At 46.3% G+C, this 26,376-nt stretch overlaps 3 protein-coding genes across 8 annotated transcripts in view; 1 reads left to right on the forward strand and 2 right to left on the reverse strand.

The window, feature by feature from the left end:
- The window catches only part of BLTP3A (bridge-like lipid transfer protein family member 3A), a 36,107-nt gene extending 32,777 nt beyond the window's left edge, over positions 1-3,330 (reverse strand). For 3 of the 5 annotated variants that reach the window (XM_075174065.1, XM_075174062.1, XM_075174061.1), the window contains exon 1: positions 3,214-3,305. Coding sequence is in view for 2 of the 5 variants with exons in the window: in XM_075174064.1 (XP_075030165.1) it covers positions 3,214-3,257 (44 nt within the window). In the remaining 3 variants the exon portion in view is untranslated. Of the gene's footprint in view, positions 1-3,213 lie in introns of all 5 variants that reach the window. The other 2 variants (XM_075174064.1, XM_075174063.1) reach the window with 1 other exon arrangement.
- A 1,962-nt stretch (positions 3,331-5,292) lies between these two features.
- On the reverse strand, positions 5,293-10,738 carry SNRPC (small nuclear ribonucleoprotein polypeptide C). Of its 2 annotated transcripts, none has more exons than XM_075174483.1 (6): positions 10,056-10,738; positions 9,671-9,713; positions 9,155-9,263; positions 7,689-7,781; positions 6,954-7,058; positions 5,293-5,688 (listed from the first exon to the last, which is right to left on the reverse strand). In XM_075174483.1, the coding sequence occupies exons 1-6, from the start codon at positions 10,061-10,063 to the stop codon at positions 5,564-5,566; spliced, it is 483 nt and encodes a 160-aa protein (XP_075030584.1). In that variant the 5' UTR covers positions 10,064-10,738; the 3' UTR covers positions 5,293-5,563. The 2 variants fall into 2 exon arrangements, with proteins under 2 accessions (XP_075030584.1, XP_075030585.1); XM_075174484.1 differs by having other exon boundaries at positions 7,689-7,778; positions 10,056-10,735.
- A 461-nt stretch (positions 10,739-11,199) lies between these two features.
- Positions 11,200-26,376, forward strand: part of ILRUN (inflammation and lipid regulator with UBA-like and NBR1-like domains) — a 34,685-nt gene continuing 19,508 nt past the window's right edge. Inside the window, exons 1-2 of the mRNA XM_075174482.1 lie at positions 11,200-11,471; positions 26,164-26,318. Of these exons, the coding sequence (XP_075030583.1) occupies positions 11,314-11,471; positions 26,164-26,318 (313 nt within the window). The 5' untranslated portion in view covers positions 11,200-11,313. The remainder of the gene's footprint in view (positions 11,472-26,163; positions 26,319-26,376) is intronic.

Genomic DNA, 26,376 nt, shown 5'->3' on the forward strand with positions numbered 1-26,376 from the left:
TGATGTTTGGTTATAAACATTCTCCCTGCAGAATCTGCCATCCCAATACTGCAGCCATGTGTGTAGAAGAACCAAAACGTGAAACCACCTAATCTGTTTTCTTTTCCAAACTAAATATAGGACAAAAGAGTGAAAAGCACAGATGGTGAAAGCACTGCAAGTTTTTAGATTCTTCTGCTCTAGGAATTTAAGCTGCTAAAGCACAACACAGGCTAAGCCTTCTAAAATACATTCATAACTCAGCTCTGTCACCGACAGCAAAGCCCAGGTTTACAGATCACCGCAAGTGACCACTGTCATTCTATTTGACGTGTGATTCACTTAATCTGAACAGTTGGTGTGAAGTAACTTTCATATTTCCCTGATCTTGCAGTCTCTCATGACCCTTCCTTGCAAATTTCCAGATAGAAAAGGAACAAAAACACACCCCATGAAGAAATTACTTCAAATGAAGACATAACAAGAGGAACAAGGAATTATTTCATATGCAAATGGAAAGCAGAAAAAAAAGGCAGATTAATGATTCGGTAGCAAAATTCTTCTAGGCAAATGAGCAGAGCTGAAAGACAGCCCCAAAGGGAGTGTGAAGCTGAGGTATTTAGAGGAAACAAAACCAGAATGGAAAAACATCATCTTTTTTATACATCATTAAACCGTGTTCAAAATGCATTTCTCCAAAACATCCACAATACATATGCAAGAGAAGGGCAGGATCAGACCAACCACCCCAACGACAGAGTCCAGCTAGTAGGAAGACAGGTAAAGCTCCAGAATTTTTCGTAACTCCCTGTCCTCCCTGGAACTGCACAAAGAGAGATACAGGTGAACACTAACAACTGGCACGATCAGAGGGAAAAATGGGGGCACTTTGAGCAGGAATGTGTTGTAACAGTGCAAGGTAAGGGAGACTGAAAAGCAAAATTAAGTAGAAGCACCAACAAGAAAAGTGTATTTATCTAAAGAAAGATAATTATCCATAAGAACAACACACACATTCTTTCATCCTAGGAGGAGCAGTACCTAAGAATAAAGCCCAGCTCTATTTCAGCCTCCATTAGTAACTGCTCTCATCCACCTCTCCTTGTTATAAATACTTCAGTGCCTCCTGACAAGAAGACTGAATCCATAACGAGCACGACGTGCCGATTTGAGCTGGAATGAGACAGAAAGCTCGGAGATTTGCGATGTCAGGTCTAGCAGAAATTCATTTAAATTAGCGCACTGTTCAGATCAAGCAGCAGGCTCTATTACACTCCTTTTTGGTACACTGCCTGGAAAGCTGGAGTACTGAGCAACTAGTGACTCAGAACCACTGCAGACAGACACTGTATTGAGGAGACTGCTCGCTTAAAGTTTGCAGGGATTCTTCTGAGGTTCCAAAAACAGGATTTACTACCAGCCTCAGAGAGCCAGGATTCCCAAGTCTTAATTCCTTGCTCAGCACTAACACCCCACACAAGGCATCTGAGCTTCTCCACCAGTAAAAATGGAAAGGACTTGATCATCTGCAGCTCATAAAGCACAGAGGGGAAAAGCACTGTGCAATGCCTGGGCTCAGTATCAGTATCTTCACAGATATGCCACCTCTGTATTTCATCATATTATTCTGATCTTTCAGCAATGCAGAGGGAGGACGCGTCCATGGCCATGAGATAACACAAGAACTGCTAGCTCTCATGCAGCTCTTTTCTTTCAAACGGCAGGGAAACTGAGGCACTGCCATTTCCCCAAGGTCAACCCCCAAGAGCCACAGCTGAAGCTGGATTTACTGACTTGCAGTCTTACACACAAAGCACCAGATGATGGTCTTCCTCAATGCACCTTTTAGTGCCTTTAATGAACCTCATTGAAAATGACAAAACATCAACAAAAATGACAACCAAGTGCCTGAGCACGTGCTATGTGTATCAGGTATTACTGCATTCCTTCTCGCCCTCGGTACCTTTCGCTGTTCATATTCTCCTCTTGTCCCTTTGACTTTTTATTCACGCTCACCCACTCCCAGCCAGCGGGAGCTGCTGTTGCAAGCAGCCCAGGCCTACAGCTACCCCAAGGGTCAGCAAACGCAGCCCCCCAGGAACACGCACCCAGCTGGCCGGTGCCCCACAGCCGCCGGCACCATGGCAAGACCGGCAGCGGCAGGAGCCAGGCCGGGCTGGAAACCTCCACCGCAGCTCCCACACACCGGGGGCACCGACCCGGGGGTCTGAGGGGTCTGACCCCGGCAGGACGCCGCCCTGAAGGGAGGGCGGCATGGCTCATCCGCGGAAAGCCAGACCCGCTCTCGCCGGGCCTGCTCCCCCGGGGCCCTCAGCCACCCTTCCCGGGGCCCCACAGCCCCCGGCCCTCAGACGCCCCCCCAGGGCCCCACAGCCCCCGGCCCTCAGACGCCCCCCCCAGGGCCCCACAGCCCCCGGCCCTCAGACGCCCCCCCCAGGGCCCCACAGCCCCCGGCCCTCAGACGCCCCCCTCCGGGCCCCACAGCCCCCGGCCCTCAGACACACACACCCCCCCCGGGCCCCACAGCCCCCGGCCCTCAGGCGCCCCCCCCAGGGCCCCACAGCCCCCGGCCCTCAGACACACACACCCTCCCCGGGCCCCACAGCCCCCGGCCCTCAGACACACACACCCCCCCCGGGCCCCACAGCCCCCGGCCCTCAGGCGCCCCCCCCGGGCCCCACAGCCCCCGGCCCTCAGGCACACACACCCCCCCCGGGCCCCACAGCCCCCGGCCCTCAGACGCCCCCCCAGGGCCCCACAGCCCCCGGCCCTCAGACGCCCCCCCCCCCGGGCCCCACAGCCCCCGGCCCTCAGACACACACACCCCCCCCAGGGCCCCACAGCCCCCGGCCCTCAGACGCCCCCCCCCGGGCCCCACAGCCCCCGGCCCTCAGACGCCCCCCCCCCGGGCCCCACAGCCCCCGGCCCTCAGACGCCCCCCCAGGGCCCCACAGCCCCCGGCCCTCAGACGCCCCCCCCCGGGCCCCACAGCCCCCGGCCCTCAGACGCCCCCCCCCCCCCCGGGCCCCACAGCTCCCGGCCCTCAGAGCCGCCGCCCCCCCAGGCCCCAAGACCACCGCCCCCGGAGCCGGCAGCTCCACAGCAGCCACTCAGGCCCAAGCCCTCACCCACCACCCCGCCTCAGGCCCGGGCCCTCCCTCACCCGCAGCCCCCCGGGAAGAGGAGGATGAGGGCCGGGCGCGGGTGCCTCACCGGGAGAGGTGCTTCAGGATCTGCTTCTTGATGATGCCGGCCATGCCGCGGGGCGGCGGGGCTCAGGCCCGCGGGCGGCGGGACCCCATCGCGGCGCCGCCGCCGCCTCCCGCCCCGCCCCGCGCACCGCCCCGCCGCGCCCCCTAGCGGCCCCCGCGCGTGCCGCAGCCGCACTTCACGCGTGTGCGCGGAGGGGCGGCCCCACGGGACACCCCCCCCCGCGCCACGGGCCGGGCTGCGGCCCGACTCGTCCGTCCCCCGCGGTGCAGCCGTGCACGCCGAGCGGTAACGGCAACGCAAGAAGCATCAAGGGGAAGCCTGTGAGCGGGGGTGCCGGCCATTTTAGGCAGCTTTTAATTACGTGCTTTTGGCTCTATTAAATAACGTTGATTAGTCACACTTGGAGCTGCGGGCAAAAATCCACAAGGCACAAAACAGCTTAGTTTCACACCTCTTCTTTGTCACTCCCTTACCAAGACTATCCCAGGTCAGCCAAAACCAAGATTTTTTAAAAAGGTGCTCACACCAAAAAAATGAAATGTTAAATATAAACCAACATAACCAGTGAGGCTGCTGAATGAAAAAAAACAATCTCAGTTTCAAGCAGTTTCTGTGCTACTTAGTTTATGTTTGCATTTAACTCTTTAATGGATGACGATGAATTAGACCATTTCACAAACTGTGCGAGATTTCAGCTTGGATTACGAGGAGTCTTTTGCTTTCAAGGCGATGCTCAGCAAAGGGAACCCCATGTAAACGGTGACACTGCTCTGCAAGCACAGCATTCCCCCTGGAGCCCTGCACTGATCAGTCACGCCTCCAACAGCTCCGTGACAAGAAAACCACGTGCTTTGTATGTTACCGAGTACGTTCTGTTTTAATCTGACAGTAGGCGGGGGGAACTCCAGTGGCACACAAGCCTTGAACTTTTATCAAAGCCCAGCGCTGATCATCACCAGTTCCTGCCTATTTTTTTCCCCGGAGAAAGACATTAATACGCATTGATGGTGTGTGTTGGTACAATCATTTCAGCTCCTTGCAATCTACTCGGTGTCTGACGTGGGAGATGAAGCTGCACCACGACCCCTTTGTCAGGCGCAGGAGCAGCAGGATCCCCTGCGCCTCCGGGCCTGTCCAGCTCCGGCGCTGTGCGCTGCAGAAGTCTGTTCCCGGCATGGTTTGTTGTGGAAACATCCTCTAACATTTGCCTCATCTCAATGTTTGTCGAACACAGCTATTAAATATCGAGCTATTAAATATTTGATGTCTCAACTACACCGCATTCTTCAGAGGAGATTGTTGAAAGCACACAAGCTCCTAAAAATCTCCTCTAAAGGATTGGACTGTCCTGTCCCGTAACAGAAAGCAACTCGGAAAAGGAGCCCTCGCAGTTCTGCTAACCAAACACTTTCTTCTAAGATGTAAATCACTCCCATGCTTTTATATTGGATGCAAATATGCCAAGAATGAGTTGGACAGTTCTGCAGACTGAAATGGATGAAGCCGACATGCACAGAGCAGCCGGTTATGCAAACAGAATAAATTCTTTTAATTCAATTGGAAATGTGCACCTGCATTACATACAGCTCATCAAAAGCAAAATCCTTTCAATAAACTAAAGGGCCTGGGATACATCTTCAACAACGCATCTCTTTATGCTAAGAAGGGAACTGAGCATTAATAACTACTGTCGCAACAACTCCAATAATGTAATTAAATGTGTTCACACAAATGCACCAGTAGCATTAGAAAAGCAGAAATATGTTCAGCAGCATCAAAACAATTACCGTAAGCAGTAGCCTTTTAACAGCATCTCTTTGCTTCCCTCAGTAGAGAATCAACATTTTACTAAATTCAACCTATTTTGTGCTAGTAAAGTCACTTAATGTTGCAGTCTCGCCAGTTAGAGATACCACTGCAGTCTTTTCTAATGTCACTTTTTCTTTTTTTTGAAACAAGTACCTAAGGACTAAGGAGAAAAAGAAACCTGAAAAATTCTGTGCATGACAGGTAGAGAGGGAACAAAGAAAACTGACATCTCTTTCTGCCAGGCAGAAAAACCACAGAGTAAGGCTCAGATTCTCCGTATGTAAACCAGCATCAATGTTTTATTGTTGTGTTTTACGATTCAATGGGGGGGGAACAAACAAAAAAACCACCAAAAAAAACCAGGCCAGGTACAAAAGCATCAGTCCAGTGTGCATCTAGGTCAAACCGTCTGCAATTCGAAGTAACAGCAGATCTCCTCTACACACTGTTTTAATACAAAATCCTAGGAACATAGTTCTATGGTATTTTATCATATGGAAGATCGTAATGTGAAAAAGAAAAGGTAGCTCCATTTCCACCTTTATCTGTCTGGACGGGTCATTCCCGGCCTGGTTGGCACCATCATGGGTCTGGAGGGTGGTCTCATCATTGGGGGCCCTGGCATCATCGGCATGTGTCCTCCCATCGGCGGCCTCATCCCTGGGGCTACGAGGGGAAAGGGAGGACGTTAGAGAAGAGCTCTCGGGAGTAGCGACTGCCGAGTCACATCAATAATGTACAGGTTCTCTCCCCCACCCTCCAGAGAACTTTCATTTTACAAGTCTGTAAGCTTTGATCTGGAAGCTGGCTGAGATGGATTACATTTCCCTGAAGGATATTAGCAATTAGTAGAGGAAGAACCAAGTTTCCAGGTTATATGCCCGCTTTTGACAATATTCACTGATAAACTATTTTCAACCACTCAAAAGAGACACTAGCTTAATTACTGAATTGGAAAGTTTATTTGGAAAAAAGTGTGAAATCCTCCAGTTAAGTGTGTTCAAAAAAAAAAAAAGTACTTCTTACAGCTGGGTAACAGCTGCTCTACTGAAAAGCACTGAAATAATGGTTTCCATCCAACTTCTCCATTTATTTTCAGGCAGGCACTACACTGCCTAATATCGCAGATTATGCACGTATTTTGTGCCTTTAAAAAACACTTAAAGAACAGTTTCTACCAGCAAGACAATAATTGCAGACACTTGACTACTTTTAGTGTGCATGTGCGTATTCCTTTAGATTTGTTCCAGTAACTGCTTCAATAAGACGTCCTCTGAGAATTCTTCAAATGCCAGTAAGCTCAAAAGCGGAATGGATCAAAGTCATTTTAGTTTGCCTTTGCAGTTCTGAAAAAAACTTTTTAAGGCATGTCGTTTCTCTGGAACACATTATCTTGAGACATTTTAAACAATAAAATTCATTTAGTGCTGAAATGTATCCCTTGTGCAAAAACGTAAGCGCTACAAACACAGAATTCCTAAACAATTACAGATCATACTGCTAAGACTAGAGGTAGAAAAGCTACAATTTACCAGAGCGATAATTTCCGTTGTACAGAGGGACTAGTAACTCTCAACAAGTCGTAAAGGAACTTTAATTAGCAGGTGTAAGACTGTTTTATGCCTCACCACGCAGAGATAATGGATCAGCAAATGTGCATAGGCAGTATATGCAAAATGAAATACTTCCACAGCTTGACACTTGGGGCTGTCCATCCACGCTGCGTCTAATATGATATCTGAAGCGACGCGAGCTATAAACTGGAGTGCATCACTACAGGTAGTACCCAAGTACTGCAGCTGCTTCATATTTTCCGCTGAGTTCCTTTCACAACTCTCTATTGCCCAGCGAGACAGAAAATATAACCCAAACATCCTGCAAACCAGGCCACAGTACCTCAACTACAGAGATTTACCGGTCTCCAGACTTACCGGGTCCAACCGGCATCATTCCTGGGGGGGGTGGGCCCATCATTGGCATCATCGGCGGTCCGCCCATATGAGGGGCCGGCATCATGCCAGGCCGCGGGGGGCCAGCTGAAGACATACACAGATTGGTTACGCATCTGGCCGCTTTCACATTCATCAACAATGTGCAATGCGAAGCAGTTATTAAACTTAACAGGACATTTTAGTAATTAAGGTGTCTTAGATTGCTTTACAACTGCCTGCCTTCATTTTCAGTTTCAACTCTGACTTCAGGTGCCAAAAAGCGAACCGGAGGAGGAATATGCTAGCTCTTATTTCCAACTTTGCACAGCTAAGGCAGATGACTACCGCTTCCAACAGCAGGACTCTAAGCAGAAAGGCATCTCAGCCGTTTGCCAGCTGAAGTGCAAAAGAAGGTTATCAATCCTATTCTATTTTAAAAAACGAAACACCGTGCTGGAAGTTTTAATGAAGCTATCTACATGGCAGCTAGCAAGTAATGAGGAGGCACACATTTCTATTAATATGCCCAACGTTACTAAAATAAGACAAACTAAAGACTAAGATGGTTGCTGAAACACTCGTACAAAGCATTCTCTTACATTTTGGTATTCACAAGCTCAAAATGTCTTAGCTTGATTTCAAGCTAAAAGGACTTTTCTTTACAAGTCCAGAAAACATGCAACACAGCTCCAGAGGGCTACCATCCCAGTCAAAAACTGTCCAGTTCAGACTTACGGATGCTGGGAGGAGGTGGTATCATGGCTCCTGCGGGAGGTGGTGCCGAGAACGGTGTAGGTGGGATTTTCCCTTGCTGAAATGCAGCCGCTACATTGGGGGGGAAAAGAAAAAAAAAAAAGGAAAGAAAGAATCCCAGGAAAAAAACCAGTTACTAGGCTGAGGAAGCTCCTGCGTCAATCTTCCTTCTCATGCCACGCGGTCAGAGCATACTTCATGTCATGCTGCGTGCTCAGTTGCTCTAACTCTGGAACAAATCCCTGGTTTATGCTGCTTGTCATGGCGGAAACACCTGATATTCTTGAAGACAATTATTACAGTAATTACTCCAGCTGAGACTAGAGAACTCCTTGATGAATTTCACACACCTAACAGGAAGGCAGATGGTAGAGAAAATACATCACGTGAATTGCAGCTGCGACTTTCACCTGGGATCATTAGGTAAAGACATGCTATCTTGAAAATGGTAATAAGGCAATGACTTAGGTAGGTGACAAAAAGCATGAAAAACATCTTATGTGAAAGGGAAGAGAAGAAATTCAAAAGACTGGAATCGACTAGAAGGAAGGCAAAAGATGTGACAGTTGGAAGCATCACGAGGAAAATGGACACAAGAAAATGGAATGAAGCTGTGTCGGGGAAGTTCAGACTGGACATTAGGAAAAGGCTGAGAGGGCGGTTGGTCACTGGAACAGGCTCCCCAGGGAAGCGGTCACGGCACCGAGCCTGTCGGAGTTCAAGGAGCATCTGGACGATGCTCTTAGTCATATGGTTTGGTTTTAGGTAGTCCTGCGAGGAGCAGGGAGTTGGACTCGATGATCCTTATGGGTGCCTTCCAACTTGAGATATTCTATGATCTAAAGAAAGTTGCCACAAAGTTAATCTGGCATTTGTATTTCTTTTGACAGAGAAAAGAACCATTATTCAGAGAACAAATGAGAGGAAAAGAACCCTATAAACTGACAGAGGAAACACTTCACACTTTATTCAAGCCTTTAATAGCAAAAGAGGAAAAAAAAAAATCAATATCCCTAAAGAATTGAGGGCAAGCAACTACAGCATTTTAAAAAAAAAGCAAAAATCCATACATTTTAATGTCCATTTTCCTATCTTTTGGATTTCTTATTCATGCTCTTTACATAAACGTGCTACTACCAAAAAGCAAAAATGTGTTATGTGACCGTGTATGACATTACTAGCCGTGCTAATGGCGGTGGTATCCTCGACCACAGTAAAGCAGTGAACGCCTGCTTGCAACAACCCCTCAGTCTCTTACGTGGAAGCCCACGCTCTGACGAGTTCAGAATTCAGATTCTAAGCAAAGTTTTCGCTCATGAGTCACAGAGCAAAGACTCACCAGTGAAGCAAGGAAGAATCAACACGGAAGAATGGAAGAAAAGCAGCTAGAGGAAAGACAGGGGAAGTAACGGGAGAGCAATCCAGGGTCACGGAAGGATTAGCCTTACTTGTTTTGTCAATCAGGCTCTGAGCTTGTTCCTCCATCCATTTTTGATAGTAGTCTTTCACATTCTCTTTGTGCTTTCGGCCACTGCAGTGGGTTTTTCTCACAGAGGGCTGAGAAAGATCACAAAAACCCAAAGTTTACTGGGAACTGTTGTATAATTTTAAACGTATGCAATCTAGCAGTATAAAATAGGTTGGTTTCTGTGGCCAGTCAGAGGACAGGTGATGTGCAAAACCTTTACGTCCAAAGTGTTGAGATGCCAGTTTAAGTAAAAAAGGTTGCCCTAACACCCAGCGAGCTGTCTCCTACTACCTCACCACAACACTCGTAAGCAGCCGTGAGTGTCAGCTGCCCTCGGCTGCTGAATGAACTAGATGTTCTCGTTGTTTTTTGCAAAGAAGTAGGCGAGGACAAGTAAGGACACCACAATATTTCAAGTAACCTGGTTTTCGCCACTGTAAGTTTTATTTTAATGCTCTTGATACAACGGAGAAATTCATGCAGATTTGGTACTTACCGAGTCATGGGTGAGGTATGTGTCACAGTAATCACAATAAAACCTGAGGAGGGAAAACTCTTGTTATTAAGAAATCACTTTGCGCTGTGAGCGTTAAAACACAACCCCCCCACGGCTGTGCCCGGGGGCGGCTGGACAAAGGGCTGCTGCGCGAAACAGGCATCCAGGGCTCGGCCTGCCAGCGCCCCCGGGCACCCCGCGCCCCTTCCCCGCTTCCCGAGGCTTGACCAAGCACGAACCGCCCGTCGGGGTTACCAAACCCCGCCCGGGGACCCACCGCCCCCTCCCCGCCGGGCCCGGGCAGCCCCTCGGCCCGGCTCCCCCCCACCCCCGGGCCAGGCCCTGCCTCCCGCGGCCGCCCCCTCAGCGCCGGTGCCGCGCTCACTTGGGCATGGTGCTCCCCGCGCCCCGCTACCGGCGCCGCCAGGAAGTGACGCACTTACGTAGCGACACCTTCCGCCACTTTGACCTCCGGCGCCTCCCGTAGAGCGACGGCGCAGGACGGGCTGAGCGCTCGACAGCGGCCCGCGAGGGACAAAAGTAGCTGCGGGCTGGCTTCGCTTTTCCCGCCTCACAGGCGGGGCCTCCGCTGCTCCCCTCCGTCACTTCTCCGGTCACGCCGCGGTTTATGCGCCTACAAACCTACACCCGAGCTGGGCGCCGGGGTCGCGCCCCGGTGAGGCCCGTTCTGCTCTGGAGCGGGGCCCGGGGCCGCGGCAGGCGGGGCTGGCGGGCACACGGCAGCTCCTCGGCCCGGGACTGCGCTTAGGAGGGAAAACGCTTCACGTGACGCGGCGGGTTTGCGTTGAAAACCAGTGAGGGTTTATTTACATTAAAAACATGAATGTATAGCAGGCCTCGTGCTAGCCCGTGTGCTGGCGGGGCGAGAACCGCGACCTCCTGTGGTCTTCAAGGGAAATACTCGGCGTTACCGGCCACGGAGCTGCCGGGCCTCGCCCCCAGGGGCCGAAAAATGGGGGGATTGCGGAAAAACCGTCAGTTTGGGGGAAAAAGCCCCCCCTCGGCGAGGCGCCGGGCCCGCGCCAGCACCCCCGCCCCGGCAGGCTTTGCGCCGCCTCGTTTGCAGCGCGCCACGTGACGTCACAGAGCCCGCCTGCCCGCGGCTCATTTGCATACATAAACACGCGCGCTCACCGCCCGCGCCGCCTCCATATAAGGAAGCGCGCAGCTGGGGGCTATGCAAATTTACCCCGCCTTGTGACGCAGTCGTCGTCCCTCCCCCCCCCCCGCCTCGTTCGTGCGCGCGGAGCCCCCCGTCACGCGAGGCGCCCGCCCACGTATACAAAACGCTCATTTGCATACGCGCCCCCACCCCCTCGCCCTTGCGGCTCTCCTTCCGCCGGGGGCGGACCGGGCCGCCGACGCTCCGCCTCCTCCTCCCACGCCGCGCGTGGGGTGACGCCACCGCGCCTGGCGCCAGCGCGGTGGCGTCATAAGCCGCGTGCCCCTCGCGTGAGGCGGAGCGGCGCTTGCGCAGTGCCAGCAGCGGCTGGCGTCGCCCGCGCCCCCTCCCCCCCGCCCCCCGCCGTGCCCGCGCTCCCCCCTCGCCCCCATGCGGCGCTGAGGCGGCGGCGGCGGCGGCAGCGGGGCGGCCCCGGGGCGGCGGGGACCGTCTGAGCGCCATGGAGGGCATGGACGTGGACCTGGACGCGGAGCTGATGCAGAAGTTCAGCTGCCTGGGCACCACCGACAAGGACGTGCTGATCGGCGAGTTCCAGCGGCTCCTCGGCTTCCAGCTCAGCCCCGCCGGCTGCGCCTTCTTCCTCGACATGACCAACTGGTGCGGGGGGCCGCGGGGGGCCCTGAGGGGCCGCGGGCCTCGGGGAGGCGGCGGAGGGGAGCGGCGAGAGGCCGCCGGCCCTGAGGGCGGCTGAGGGGAAGGGCGGGAGGCCGCCCGCCCCGCGGAGGCTGAGCGCCTGAGGCGAGCCTGGGGAGGCCGCCGGCGCTGAGGGGCCGCGCACCGAGCCGGCCGCCTTGTCCCCCGCCCCGAGCCGCCTCAGGGGGCGGCAGGCCCGTCCCGCCACCCGCGGGGCCCCGCCGGGGGAGGGGGGAAGCTGTCGTGTGGAGGGGGGGGGCGGTGTTTGTTGCGGGCCTCCCCCTTTCCCCCTCCCCTTCCCCGGGGTCGGTGGTGGCGGGGCGAACCGACGGTGGGCCGCCAGCGGAGCGGGGTGCGTGTGCGGTGGGGAGGGAGCTATCATGGCAGCGCGGAGGAGGAGAGGAGCAGGACGGGGCTGAGGAGGGACTCGGGCTCCCCTCCCCTCTCTAGGGTTGTGATTTTACCAGTTCGAGGAGCTCGTCGGTCAAAGGGCTGCAAAGCTGTTAAAGAGTGACTAATTGATAGGAAGAGGGGCATGTGATCCAGCGGACCCAGAAGCTCTTAAAGGGCGCTTTCTCTGCGGAACGGGAGGATGAGTTGAATTCAGGGATGGATTATGGTGCCCCGGACCCTAAAGCAGGCTTCAGAAGGGGGGAAAACTGTGGTGGAAAGGCTGTATGGACGTCTTAAAGCTACCACGGTCTCCATGTGAAAGTTAACCAGGTGTTTGGTAAAAAGTTAGCATCTCCTTGCAAACTCGGGGTCTCTCTTTAAATACTCTGGCTTGCGGTGTATATTTTGGCTTTATAAAGGCTCTGTGTTACTGCCCTAGAAAAAAAGCAGGTACAAGTTATCAGGGAAGCTGCAGCTTGAGAAAAACGTGGGAAATATGCAACATAATGGGTGAAAAACAGAAACCGGGAGTGTTAGTGGTGCAGTAAGCCCAGTGGCTGCGAAAGAATGTTGTGAAATTGCTGCTGTCTGAATTGTGGGGTTTGACTCGTTGTTACTACCTGCGTCTTTTAAACCATCTCTAACAGCTTTGCTGTTGTGCAGGGCAGTAACCAAAATGGGACCCTCTTGTTAGGCTTGCATCTCTTCACTGTGATGGGTGCAGGAGAGCCAAGTGGTTTTTGTTTCAGATATTGCTAACAGAGATTACTTAGTAAAGTTGTAGTTACTATTTTTTGTTAGTGGTATGGCATCAAATCCAGAAACCTCAGGTTTGGAACTTGAAATCCAAGCGAAAGTCTTGATATCAACAGTTGGGGAAAAAACTTGCGCGGAATTGTTCAACTAATAAGCGGTAATAAGACAACTTTGTCACCTTTTTCCTTTCATCTTTCCCTCCTTCTGCAGCTCTATATTGAATTATATTAGCAAATCTGCATCTGCAGAGGGAGTAAGGGAATAGCAAATAATACCATGTGTTTTGTAAGCTGATCCAATATGAAAGAAGGTCTCTCCTGAGGAGTTCAGGAGTTTGCTTTGGAGAAGTGGTTCACAGCAGAAGATGCTTTCCCACTTTATTCCTGTGTGGATAATATGAGTAAAACTACCAATGCTGCAGCGTAACACTGGTTTTTTTTCTGTGATGTTCCTTGGGAGAGCAGAAAGCTTAGCAGAGCTGAACCTGAAAGTTACTTGTGAAGATACTATGTATAACCATAGTATTCCTGGTTTGCGTTGAAGAAGCTCTTTCTTTTTCAGGAGTATTTAATTTCATTTTGAAGTAACAGTATCTCAAATACAATCTTATAACCAATGGCTTTTTTGAAAAATCTTTTAATGACAGTTGAAGAAAATTTTAAGTGATGAAAATAGCTTTAATTTCATGTCAGTGGCTAGTTTGGTTCTGAAAACATAAGTTTTTGATTTTTTTTTTTTAAGTATTAGTTGATAAGCTTTGTATATGGGTGGGGGCGTGTAAAAAGGAAATCTGTTAAGTCGGTGTAGTGTATACAAGAGTATATGAAAAATAGCGCAGAGTGTAGTGTGATTACTCTTAGAGTGGGCTTAAAGCCTGTGAGAGTTTAACCTTTCAACAGCAGGGAGTTGAGTTAGGTATGCTGACAGGTGCTGCTCGTTTTTCTCGTGTGTTCTTGCTAGGGCGCTGCTTTCCTGACCTGCGGTATCATTTGTTGTGCCTGTTTCTGTGCAGTTTGCAGTTCTGCCGCTGTGTTTCGGTCCTTTTCTCCAGCTCCTACCTCTTCTTAGTATGGTCTTTGGGTTATCGGCCTGAATATGCTAACCCAGCTCTCAGTCATTATAAAAAGCTGCCATCAAGACACATTTTACTTTTCTGGAAACCTTTCCGTTGTCATGTTGAGGGACCCTGCGTAATCCACACTGTCCCAGGTGATGTTATGCAGTGGCCTACTAGGTTTGGTTTTTGTGGCCTAGAATTAGGGTCAGAATCTTCTATCGTCAGTCTGTCCTGCAAATAATTTGTCTTGATGAGACTGTCAAGTCACTTTTCCTTTTGTTAAAGGTATGGCACTTTTCTGCAATGATGATCCCTTCCCTCTCTTTCTGCATCAGGATTAATGTTCATCTGCAAGAAATGGTGAGGGAGTTCACAGCAGGGGTGAGAGAAGTGCGCTTACCTGGTAGACTGGGTTCTTTTTAGTGATGTCCATGTATGGGTTATTTCACTAATTTTCGCTAGAACTTTTTTCACAAGTGTGGCAAGCTGCTCTTTGGCGATAATTACGTAGTCTCCAGACCTGAAGTTACTTCTCTGTTGTATGCCTTTCATGTATTGTGTAGTAAATAATCTGAGATGTAATGTGTTTTGAAAGAATATTTCCAATAGTATCGTTAGAAATTGTCTTTAACATATTTAAAGTAAATTTGCAGTCCTGCTGGAATAGAAGAATTACTTTAAAAAAGCTTGTTCAGCCAATTTGGGGAAAAAAAATCAGTGTTTGATTGTGGAGCAATGCAGATATTTGTAAGTAGCCTTTAAAAGTCTGTCCACTTCCCCAGTTTACCTGGAATTGCTCAATGCACTTTCGAAGTTCTGGCAGACTTGGGACAGTACTAAGAAACTGCCAACTGGTTTTATTAACAATACTGCAAAAATGCTTCAGGTAGAACATATGCATCCTAAGTTTCTGAGACTGCTCCTTGATCTTCAAGAAACACAGGTTAAACACTTTGAGTTGTCTTTTCCCCTGTTATTTATTAAACACTTTCCTAGAGTTCTGCCTCTTTCTAATTACGCATGGAGTTCTGTTTGTGGGCTGTTCTAACTTCTTAGCTTTCTGCTGCATAAACCCGGCTTTGCCCTTTCTGAGAGTCCTGGCTGTACATTCTTTAAAGGCAGCACACATTGTCCCTCTTTACTACTTATTTATTTATTTTTCACCAGAAGTTGTGAGGCTTTAGAGTGAGAGGTTGAGCTTTTGCTTTTGGCCTAAAGCCAAAAGCGAACTTCTCCAAAAGATGTTTTGGCACTGAAACATTTTCTTCCTCGGGAGGAAAACCCAGGCGGCGTAGTCGTGGAGGGCTTTTTGCTGCCATTGCATCTAGGATAAAAATCCACCCTCCATTAAATGGCATGCTTAACTCTCCCTGCTCCCTTCCCCCCTCCAGATGTTATGCAATGCAGAAGCCCGGCTGCCTGCACACGAAGCACATCCAGCACCGCAGGTTGGAGGGAGGGGGCTCAGTGGGCTGGTGGGAGTCATTTTTGTGGTAAAGCTAAGTTCCAGGTGTTGGCTACAGCTCTTCACTGTTATGTGATAGTAGGGCCAGGAACGTGTCTGAACTTGTCTAGACTCGGTCTACCTACATAAGAAACTCCTTTTGAAAACCCTTTGTGCTAATGCTTTAAAAATAGGGATTGTTCAGGTCAGGCAGTTGATGCGGAATGAGTCTGTGCTGAAATACCTACTCAGTCTTCCTAACATGAGAACAGTTGTAGGTGTCTGGATAGGTGGCACCAGGGCAGATTGGACTTTCCGAAAACACTTGCAAAGCAAAGTTCTGAAGTGTCAGCCTAGCCTTGACCGGTTTTCAGCAATATGGGTTAGTGTAAATGTAAGAGCAGAGGAAAATTTGCACAGAACATGCATTTTATTTTTTGTTGACACTCAGTTAAGGCCTATTTCATAAAAGTCATTAGATTACTCTAAAGCTGGTATGGAAATTGTATTGTGAGAAAGAAGAGGAATTACCTTTTTTAATTGGAGAGTATATCAAGTTTGAGGGTGAGAGGCTGCAGCGTAAGGCTTGGAGCTTCTTTAATTCTGTGAGAAAGTGAATTTGATTTGAAGTAGCTAGTGGTGCTGGGTTTAAAATCTGTATTTCAACACAGTTGGCTGTGAAGGGATTCCTAATTTGGAAGACTTAATTTAGTGTATGTATATTTCAGTAATTTACATGTAATATTTCTTTACACTCTTTCTAGCTTTTGTTTAGAAAGCTGAATTTTTATGAGTCTAGTAGGTGTGATAATTAATTGAAATGTGTCGGATAATGATGGTTTCCACTGTGTGTGTGTGGGGAAAAGCTTTATTGCGAACCCTAGACTTTTTTGATCTAGCTTTCTGGTGAAAAAGGTCTTTTTAAGGTCATTTTTTGTAAAGTTGTCAGATCTCTTCTGGAGGTCCTCAATTTTTTTCATATGCTTAGAAGAATTTGTAGCTGTGTCATGGTTTAACTAGTACTCTAAAGATGGTGTTTTGCATGAAAATATTTATAAGTTTATCTCTGAAAATATTACAGAAATCTGCTGTAAAATGTTTTTCTATATTGTGTAAAATGTAGGGCATTTCTGTATGTATGAGTGAGGGGAGCCAAGGCGAGGTAGCAATTAGCTAGTGGCAATATCGATTTTTACATCAGAGATCTGAAATTTTCGAGCATAGCAAGGAAAATGTATCTAACATTTCTGTGCAAGTGTTTTATTGGTCTTGGACAACAGACAGTATATTGGCTTTTAACAAAATTAAAATTGCCTTATAAATGCATGTTTTGATCCCTGTGGATGGGCTGTTTAAATTCTTTATATCAAATGAACCACCTATATTGCCCAGAAGTGGATGTACTTGATTGGGAGTCTATAGACATGTTTTAGCTAATAGGGTTTTTTTTAATTGCTTTTACTCTGACTTTGTAGAAGTGTTTAATTTTTGCTTTCTAGCAAATGTGATAGGATGCTACTTTAAGTAGAACTGGGATCTGTGGATGAAAGCATATCTGTTAATACTTGATAGTAGTGCTGGACTATAGGTACTATTCTGAGAAATACTCAAAGTATATTTAGGTCAGGACATCCAGAATTTAATGTAACAGTCTCAAATCAACTGGATTCACTCGCACATGATGCATTTCGCATAATGGGTAGCACTGGTATTCCTGGTCTTGATTTTTAACCTTGCAGGTATTTGCAGAACTGCCATTAAAAAAAACCCCAAACATGTAGATGTCCTCCATTAAGAGATTTTTGGACTGCTTTTTGAAAGAAGCTCTCCAAGTGTGTGTCAGGAAAAACTCAGGTTTGAAATGCTCCTTCCCAGCTCAGACACAGACTGGTTGCCACGGGTTGGCCAAAGGACAGTACTGGTGTGCGGGCAGGCTCTTCACCCCAGTGTCCTCAGCTTTCCCGCAGTTACTGTATTTAAAGGGTTTGCTGGTACAATCTATCCAGTCATCCTATGGTAAATCTTTTTTCTTTTTCTTTTTTTTTTTCCCAGTCTTCGAACAGTTGCATGTTATGTTTCAAAGATCTATGGAAAAAGCATATATAGAAAGCAAATATAAGGACCTGCAAAGTCAGACTCTGCAGCTGTGAAGTTTTTAGGCATTACCTATCAGGATATGAGTATTGAGGTGGAATGTGTGGCCTTAGCTGCTCCTGCACCATGAATCCTTTGATCGTGTGGTTAAAGCAAAAGCCATTTTATTGATTACAGTGTGGCTCTACATGATTGGTCTGGTAGAGGGGTTCACTACAACTAACCACTGCCATTAAAATACCTGCATTTTTATTCCAACCCTTGCTTAAACACTAGCAACCCCCCAAGAATTTAGTTGATCTCTTAAATCAAAACACTTTTTTATCATTCTTCAGATGCAAATATGCATCTCTCATTACTGATCAAATACTTCTGATTATAGATCTAATATGTTGTTAGATTTGTGTTTGTGGAGAAAAAATGTCTATTCTTGTCAAGATATCAAGATCCCTTCTCTAGCTTTTATTTGGAAATCCTGACTGAAGTGTGAACAAATTAGTTTGGCTTCCTCAGCTGTTTGAAGGCAATGTTTTGGTTGATGTCCAGTAAACTAATCAACTGCTATCAGAGAACTCCATCTGATTTTCAATAGAAGTTCTGTCTTACTACATTTATTGAGTTTTCCTCTTTTTCTCCACATGTGAGAAGTGAAAGGAAGGTAGGGTAAAACCACAAACGGTAGGATTTTCTCTTTCCCTGAACTGATGAATATAAACCCTTCTTTTGTGTTTATGTTGGCTTTGTTGGATTTGCCACAAAGATTATTATGCCATTGCGAGTGGGGAGTTGTGGTGTGTGTGCTTTACCTTAGAAGAGTTCAGAGGTCCCTGCTGTCCATGTTTCGTCTGCTCCTTGTCTTGGTCCATGGGACTCCTATGACTTCCCTTTTGCTAATCCACATTCAGATAAATCTGAGGAAAACTTCCCCAGTGCTCTCTATAACAAGCTTAGTCTTGATACTCCTTTCCTTTTGAGAGGGCGGTGGGGGGAATCCTTGTGTCACGGAGGAAACCCGAGACCTAATCTTTCAAGTCAATCCTCCTCCTTCCCTGGAAACTTCTTTGGGTTCGTTCAATACTCATCCAGGCATCTATTAGGGGACTGATAGTGGGGAGTGGGAAGTCGTATTACTTGGCTTCTCTTCTTCCTAGATCGGGTGATAAAAACAAAACAATCTTGTGTTCTATGTGTCTCAGTACATGGGAATTGTTTTAAGTGATCTAGGTCTTAATGTAACTCTAGTTATTAATATTTGTGGGTGGTGACCAATTGAACTGAACGTGGTGAGAAGGGTGAAGCACTTGGTTTAAAAGATCATTGGGGTTTTGATAAATTTTAGTAGTAGGGAAGAGGGAAGACGAGGATTTAAACATGATAGCATTCTTACTCTAAAACTTTTGATGAGCTGCTCTCCTTACAGGCAGAAAAGACACCATAGAAATAAATGGGTCTAGTAGCTCTTGAGGTGCTGTTGCCGAAATGCCAGGACAGACTGCCAATCTCTGAGCTATGGCTGCTGCTAAGTGGCGCATACATAGGGTCAGTCATACCCTATGGCTGGGGAGCAGAAAACAGTTTTTAAACTGCTTCAGCCATTGTGGCTAACTTAAAGCATAGTGGATGTCTTAGTACATGTGAACTATTGTAGACTGTTAAATCTCTGATGTCCATAGCTGTCCCCTGATGCTACTAAAAATAATAAAATTATAGATTTAAACAATTGAAAAATATTTTCTTGGACAGCTTTTATTTAGTGCATTAAAAAAAAAGCGAACACACACCTCTTCTCCAGAATAACTCAAAATATGTGACCTGATTATTTTGAATGAAAGCTAGACTGTAAATATATTGTATTTTTAACTGTAGAACATGCTATAATTGTGCTGTGCTCCAAGTTACAAAACATTTAAAAATTGGGTGCGTGTGAAATGGAAATGTAAGCAGACAACTGTAGCAGAAGGAATCGGGTACAATATAATTTTAGTCCAGCTGGACTGCCTTACATGCCTGAACTTGTTCTCAGACAGTTTCTGTAGCTTAATCCCCCTTTACTTTAATGCAGACAATTATAGATTGGTGACATAGTTTATACTGTGGAATTAGCAATTACAGAATCTTTTGCGTACTGGCAGCTCTTGCTTACTTTCCATGGGGAAGAGCTGTTGCCTGTGTTCAATGGCAGCAAGTAGAGAGCAGCTCCTGCTGTGACATTCTCAAAATATTTTACCCCCTGCTTAAAGCTCCTGACCACCTGCTTTAGGAGGGTTCAGCTGCTGGGGATGGCTGTGTGGACTTGTGCTTATAGCAGCATTGTAGTATTGATTCTGTCATTGAGACTGCTTGCTGCTGTTTGGCAAGGTACAGCGCTCAGCCAAGTGCAGGCACCGCGATAATGGTTAAACTGCCGATGTGTGTGTTTAGGCATCTAAAAGCCTGCCAAAGGAAAGTGATTTCCTTTGGTGGTTTGGGGTGCACTGAAAATGGTGTGCCTCTTCTGTGGCCTCTCAGTTTCTTTCCTTGTGCTGCCCCTGCAGAGAGCACAGTATTGCTTCTAGTCACCGCAGGTTTCTGTCGTCTTCCTGGAACATCCCACTTGTATTTGGAACTGGCTGTTTTCAGCTAAGACAATGAAATGTTTTTCTGTGGCTTCATGTGAGAAAATACATAAGCTTTGAATTAGCCAACTCTTCCCCCCCCCCCTTCAGCTGTGTAAGTTCAGCTTAAAGTTTTTGACTTCCCTCAGTGGTCATTTTGGATCATCTAACGTTTTCTAAAGTAGCTTCCCAACCTCATGGTTTAGTGTAAGAGAGGTCAAGAATGAAGTTAACTGATACACAAATTTTGCTTTCTGAAATTATGTCTCTATTGAAAGCTATTCACTGATTAAAATTCCAGTCCTTCAAAAACATCTTGACACTTTCCACTTAATTGCCATGTGTCATCTCTATTGAAAATGTTTGAATTGAAAACTCCAGGTAAAAGTGCTTCCCTGCGGCGTAATGAGCGCATCTCTTCCCCCTTCAGCTTTCTCTAAGGCTTTGAGGGCGGCGTCTCCTACTTCAGGAGCAATAGGAGAGCTGTTTGAGATCTCCTAGCCCATAGTGTTATCAATCCAGTTCCCCAATAGCTGGGGCAAATAAAATCCAAATAAGATGCTAGGCTAAGAGACAAAAAGAGTGGACTTGGGATTGCCTCGTTTGGATGTCCTCCGTGTACATTTTTAGTCTCTCCCACCTGTATCACGTAGAGATGTTCCATTATTTAGGAGTGAGAAATTATCCATCTGCTGCGCTATTTCTTTTGCACATTTCTTTCTGTTTTTAACAATGGACACCTTATGGGGTATTATGGTGCCTGGTTACATACTGCATTTGGAGAACGAGAGAAAGGTCTGTAAAGGTTGAGAATTCAGTTACGGAAAGAGTACAAGGTGTTCTGTGTAACTTATTGTGTTCTTGAGATTTTATTGTACTTTTATATTGCTGCTCAGTTTTGCACTGCGGGTTTCCAGGAGAATAACACCTGAGTTGCCTTTCTCATGAGAAAATATTGCACCATATGTGAGTGCTGAGGACATACAACGAACATACATTACAGATTGGACACTTGCCTGGCTTTTCTCTTCCTCCACAGAGGGAGAGAAATGTAACTTGGCAGTCACTTTATTACAGTCGCTCTGCACAACGAAGTGACTGAGTCCATTTGTCAAAGTGCTTTCTACTTGACTTAATAAATGTCCTCTACTTACTGTCTGTGTATGATCTAAGGGCTACATCCTCTGTGAAATTCTAAATTGAAGGCTAACTCGGTATAGCACTGAGAAGTCTAGCCTTTGCTTTTTCTGACAGCTCAGGAGAATCAGAGCACTAGAAAATTTCACCTGTTAGCTAGGGATAGGTGGTGTGGCTGTAGGAGTGGGCAGGAGCTAGTAAGAGCAAAATCTGCATGCTAGATTTTAAGCTTAAGCTTTGATTTGATTTGGATTTTTATCTCCCAAAAATCTATCTTTCTTTAAAAAAAAAAAATCTTTTTCTTTGCATCTTTCATCAAAGAATTTGACAATAAATGAAAACTTAGATTCCTATAAGATTTATAGTTAAAATTTTAAAGTTGTTGCTTTCTACTGTAAATGTTATTTTGCTGTGGAATTCTTATGTGTCACCACATACACTAGACAACCTGCACATCATAAGAGATTTTTTTCGAGTTCAGATCCTTAAGCTGCTGGATTGAAAACAAAACCAAAATGCCATTCCTTGTGTCAGCCATGCACGATGGTCGGTGGGAGAGGTGTGTGGGAGGGTTACAGCTGCTGGATGGTAGACGATTCCTCCAATTCACTTTCCCTCTTCCTCCTTCCAGAGTGTCTGTTTGCCAGGACTCTAATGTCCCTTGTCTCGTATGTTAGGATCACCTTGTTTGTATTGCTTCCCTTCCATGATGCTTAACTTGTATATGTTGAAAGAATCATATGTTTTATTGGTAACAGAAGGATTAGGTATTGTGCATATGCCCTGCTTTGCATAAGGCTGCAGTGAGTAAGCCTCAGTGCTTTGGTTTCTTCATTCTCTTAAAAAAGAATCTGATTCAATTCATTACAAAAAAATATTTCCAATTACCTGTATATTGCTTTTTGTTTGCACAACAGTCAGGTTGTATAAGGAGGCCTCTAGTTTTTGAATTGATTTGGGAGAGTTTCTTTTATTTTTGAATACTGCGTGGTGACCTAGTTAATTGGGAGTAATTACTGTCTAAATATATTGGTTTAACATAACAAAAGGCTGTCTGGAAAAAAACAGGGAAGGGAAAGAATGGCTCAAGATAAACCACCTCTTTGCAAACACTTAAGAGTTGTTAAGGGACATCTCCAGAGCTATTAGCAGAGAAGGTTTTAACTTCACTATTCTAATTTAGCTCCTGAGGCTTGAAACAAAGCAGCAGAGCGAAAGAATTGATCTGAAAAAGGAACACTTTCTCTGGTTCTGTGGGTAGTAGTTTGTTGGAAAAGCACTTGACAGGTAAGAGTCATGGGATGCCCTTGGAGAGGAAGGAGTGGGATACTCGTAGTTAGAATGGATCTGGTTGATAATATGGAGCTATAACCTTTATTGCTGTCTTCTCCCCTCTCTCTTTCCAGAATCTTGCTCTTAGGACTAAAATTGAGCACTGTGTTGATTTTAAGTAGGCTCACCAGGTCGCTGGGGTGACTTCTGATTGCAGGCTTTTTTCAGGAGTTTGAGCCTAAATCCTGTCAGACCTGCTCTGTAGGGATGGCAGAGCTAGAAACTGTTAGAGTCCAGGACTGCTCTGAAAATGGAAAAATTGCTTAATTTAGGAAAGGTAAGGAGGGCCTGACACCTGAAGGCCTATGTTAAGAAAGACATGTATGGCCATCCCTGTAATTAGCAGAGATCAGTCATGTAAATTACACTGGCTGGATTTGGCATGCTCATCTTCATTTCAAAGTTGTTTGGTTTATAATAGTAATTTATCTCATATGGCAGAGAGCAAAAGGGTAGTGTGGTGCAAGTCACACCTAGGACAAGTAAAATAAAGCAGGCATGGATGTGTAAGCAGAAGCTTTAGATGATAACCCCTTCCTCTCGGACGTCTAACTCTTCGTTTCTGTCCCTGAAGTATCTGCAGTTGGTGCTATGCAATTACAGCTAAGGCACAAGGGTAAAGACCTAAAAAAAAGAAAAAATTGTGTGTATATTAAAACAAAACAAAACAAAAAACAAATTTCAGGGCCTTGAGTGTGTTTGACCTTGAAGCCATCTCTCTCATTAAATGCTTGCATTTGCTTGTAAAGTCGGGTAATACTGTGCCTATAGTAGAAAGGCAGAGCAGTAGGGTGTACTATAGTCTCAAGAACCTGCAAATAATCAGGTCACAAATAGGTTGCCTCCGCAAATGGCACTCATTTTCCCCAAGCAAAGTACTGCATTCAAACTGATAGTTGGGTTTTTTGGGGGTAGGGAAGGAGGGGGGAGCACTGTCTCTTGGAAAGAGTGGAAACAAAGCTAGCAGTGATTCGGTGCTGGCTTTGCTGGTTGTGTAAGCAGAGAGCATGACTAAAATGTGAGCACCGTGGGTATCTCTTGCAGCAGAGCCGTGCCATACGGCCTCTCAGTGGCTATCTCTTAGGGTTGTCTGTGTCAAAGAACCTGAACTTAAGTGAGATTTGCTTTGTCATCCTGACTTTGGCTCTTGGCACTTTCAATTTCTCTTTAGTTTCTGGAAGCTTCTTTTTAATTCTCTAGTGGAAAAGGCAAGATGTATCTGAAAGTGTAAAAGGGCTCACCCCAAACAAAGCCTGCTGCACATTGATCAAAATGGCAGGAGCAGGAAGGTGGGTTTGTGGATATCTGATCACAAAAGGGTGGCAAATCTGTTTTTCAGCATGTGTTCTTCTTTAGTTAGTTTTTAACTAAATGCTGCGGAGGGCTGGAGTTGTTTCCCAATGGCAAAGCAAGCAATGAAATATGACACAGGGAGGGGAAGAGAGTTGGCAGAGGGCCTATGTGCACAAATAGCCCACTACCTTTTGAAGCGTATTTGCAGCCAAGCAAACAAAAAACAGTGCAGGCTGCCTTACAAAGAATTACAGTAGAAATCTTCCCCTTGGAACTTTTTTTTTCCTCTCAATGTCAATAAAACGTCATTACTACTGATTCCAGAATCATAACTCACAAGATGTTGTGGTCTGTCTGAAAATGTATTTATGTAGTAGGGGATTAGGAAGAGAAAGAGCTGTATTGCTGTCTTTTGTAGCTCTTGGAATACTTTTTGCCTTGGATTGCTGTAATACAGGAAGAAATCGTAGTGAAAACTAAACTCTAGATCATAGTGTTAGCTGGTTGAGCGAACAGGAGTCTCTTGGCACAGCCCTGTTGTGAGTTATGTAAATCTTGTGCAGTGTATAAGCAACAGGCGGTTGGTGACGTAAAACTGAGCATTTGTCTCTATTTATTGGCTAATGTGACATGCACCCTTCCTGTAGCATTTGACTGAGCTGGCTGTATTAAATATAGCCCTGACACTCCTAAGTAGAAAATGCCTCAAGCTGAAGAATGGCTTCTTGGTCTGAAATTCATTGTTCTAAACATGGAGATCTTACACGGTGGCTCTTTTGTCCCCCCTTTGTAGCAAAGTCCGTTCTGTGTCGATGGCAAAAGGTCTCGCTGTAAGCCTCAGTTCGCTAAATTTGCCAATCGATCACCATGGCCATGTTGTGCAGAACATTCCTCCAGTGCCTCCTAACGCACTGGCTGTGCTCTGGGAGACTTAGCAGGATGTCAGTAACTCCTGTGGTGATTATCTTCTGTCATTTGTGATGGATTACCAAACTGATACATCTGTTGTTTAGGCCCTCTCCTACTCGACCCCATCGCGGGTGGCTCACAGATCTGCGTAATACTGCTATTACCCCCTTTGACCCAAGCTCCAGTGCTATTAGCTACTACACTTTGGGTCCCCTATGTTTTCTGCAAGGAGAAAGCAGTGATACTTCTTCCATGCAGTTCTGATTTTATCTGGAATGTCTGATTTTATTTTTTTTTTCCTTGAACACTGTAGGAATTGGACAGGAGGCAGTTTCTTTGCTCACCGTTTCAAGCCTCTTTCCAGCTGGCAAGCAGTCCGAAAAGCCCTATGTTTGCTCTTTCTCAGGGTCATGCTGCAAATGTTTCTCTTGCTTTCACCTTGGCTTTCTGGCTTTGGTTTAGACACATGACACTCCACCACATAATAAAAACCCTCAATACATCACTGTACCTATATAATGCAGCTTCTGACTCGCCTTCTGCATGGTTTTCGTTTAGGTGGTGGTTCCCTGTTCTTGAAGGTTTTTTTCCTATCCTGCTCAAAAAAGCAACACAAATTTTTTGTAATCATGAAAGAAAAGCAGTTATTATGCCCATTGCTTTTGGGGAGATTTTACTCATCTCCATTCTCACAGCACCTACTCACAACATGTAAATTAGGGCCACAACCTCACAGACATGCGTAAACAGAGGAATTACATGACTTGCCAAACACTTACATAATAACTTAATAGTATATCGTGGAACGGCAGCTAAGACTCATGAATCCTCTTCCTGTTTGACTGCTCCTCTTTTCAAATTAATTATCATATGTGTTTCAGCTACACCACAACTCAGGAATCAATAGCATTTATGGCTTTCTGAATGTCCTTAATATATCACAGACTTCTGCTGTCATTTGTCTTTATTCAGTAAGAACTTTTGACTCAGAGGGTTTATAAGTTCCTTTGAGCTGTGACTCTCCAGAGCTGAGCAGGCACTTTAGTGATTAATAAGTAGTCTTAGAGTACTTGTGGCTCATACATGACCATATGTTTCAAAAGCAGCAAGGCTTGAATTATTATCTGTAGCTACTGATGCCCTTTGGCCGTGAGAGTTATCAGAAGAGTGTTCTTTGTGTTTTGTTCATCTTGTGCTCCTTTGGACCTTTTGTGCCAAAATAAAACGGAGAGGTTCAGTCCTTTTGAAATTAGCTCTGGAAACAAGGCTAGTATAAAGAAACAGCCCTGTTGTTTACATGCAGCTGTGTAGCCCTTCTCTCAGTATCTCTTGAACTTTTTGGCAAATTTCATTAAGAGCTAATGGGGTAGAGGTCTCCAAGACTCTAAGTTCCAAGATTTCCAGTGAAAATAAGAAGCAGAGTAGAAAAGAGGTCTAAAATAATGTGCCTGGCAAGTAAAATGCTGTATTTTGAATTCTGTTATCTAGGAGAATCCATGTGTGATAGAGATAAAAGCTTTAAAAAAATGTGAGCAGCAGAGCTAATACAGTCTGGACAATATTTTTGCTTAACTGTTTAGGATGAGGTATGTAAACCTGTGAAAAGAACCTGTACTTTAGGTTGTAACCTGCTTTTTTGCTTTCTAGGAATCTACAAGCCGCCATTGGAGCCTACTATGATTTCGAGAGTCCAAATATCAATGTACCCTCCATGTCCTTTGTTGAAGATGTCACCATAGGTGAAGGAGAGTCCATCCCTCCTGATACCCAGTTTACAAAAACATGGAGGATACAAAACACAGGTAAGGCTTTTAGACTGTAGCAAAACCCATGTAGTGTGTATTATGCGATAGGATGGCA

This window comes from Calonectris borealis, chromosome 26 (assembly GCF_964195595.1).
Source record: "Calonectris borealis chromosome 26, bCalBor7.hap1.2, whole genome shotgun sequence".
Taxonomy (NCBI): Eukaryota; Metazoa; Chordata; class Aves; order Procellariiformes; family Procellariidae; genus Calonectris; species Calonectris borealis.

What these genes read in the sequence shown, in the direction of transcription:
- SNRPC (XM_075174483.1), bottom strand. An exon ending in GAGCCTGATTGACAAAACAA is followed by an intron (nt 7,782 to 9,154) that starts GTAAGGCTAATC and finishes TCCCCCCCAATG; the next exon opens with TAGCGGCTGCATTTCAGCAA. An exon ending in AATGATGCCGGTTGGACCCG is followed by an intron (nt 5,689 to 6,953) that starts GTAAGTCTGGAG and finishes TTCCCCTCGTAG; the next exon opens with CCCCAGGGATGAGGCCGCCG.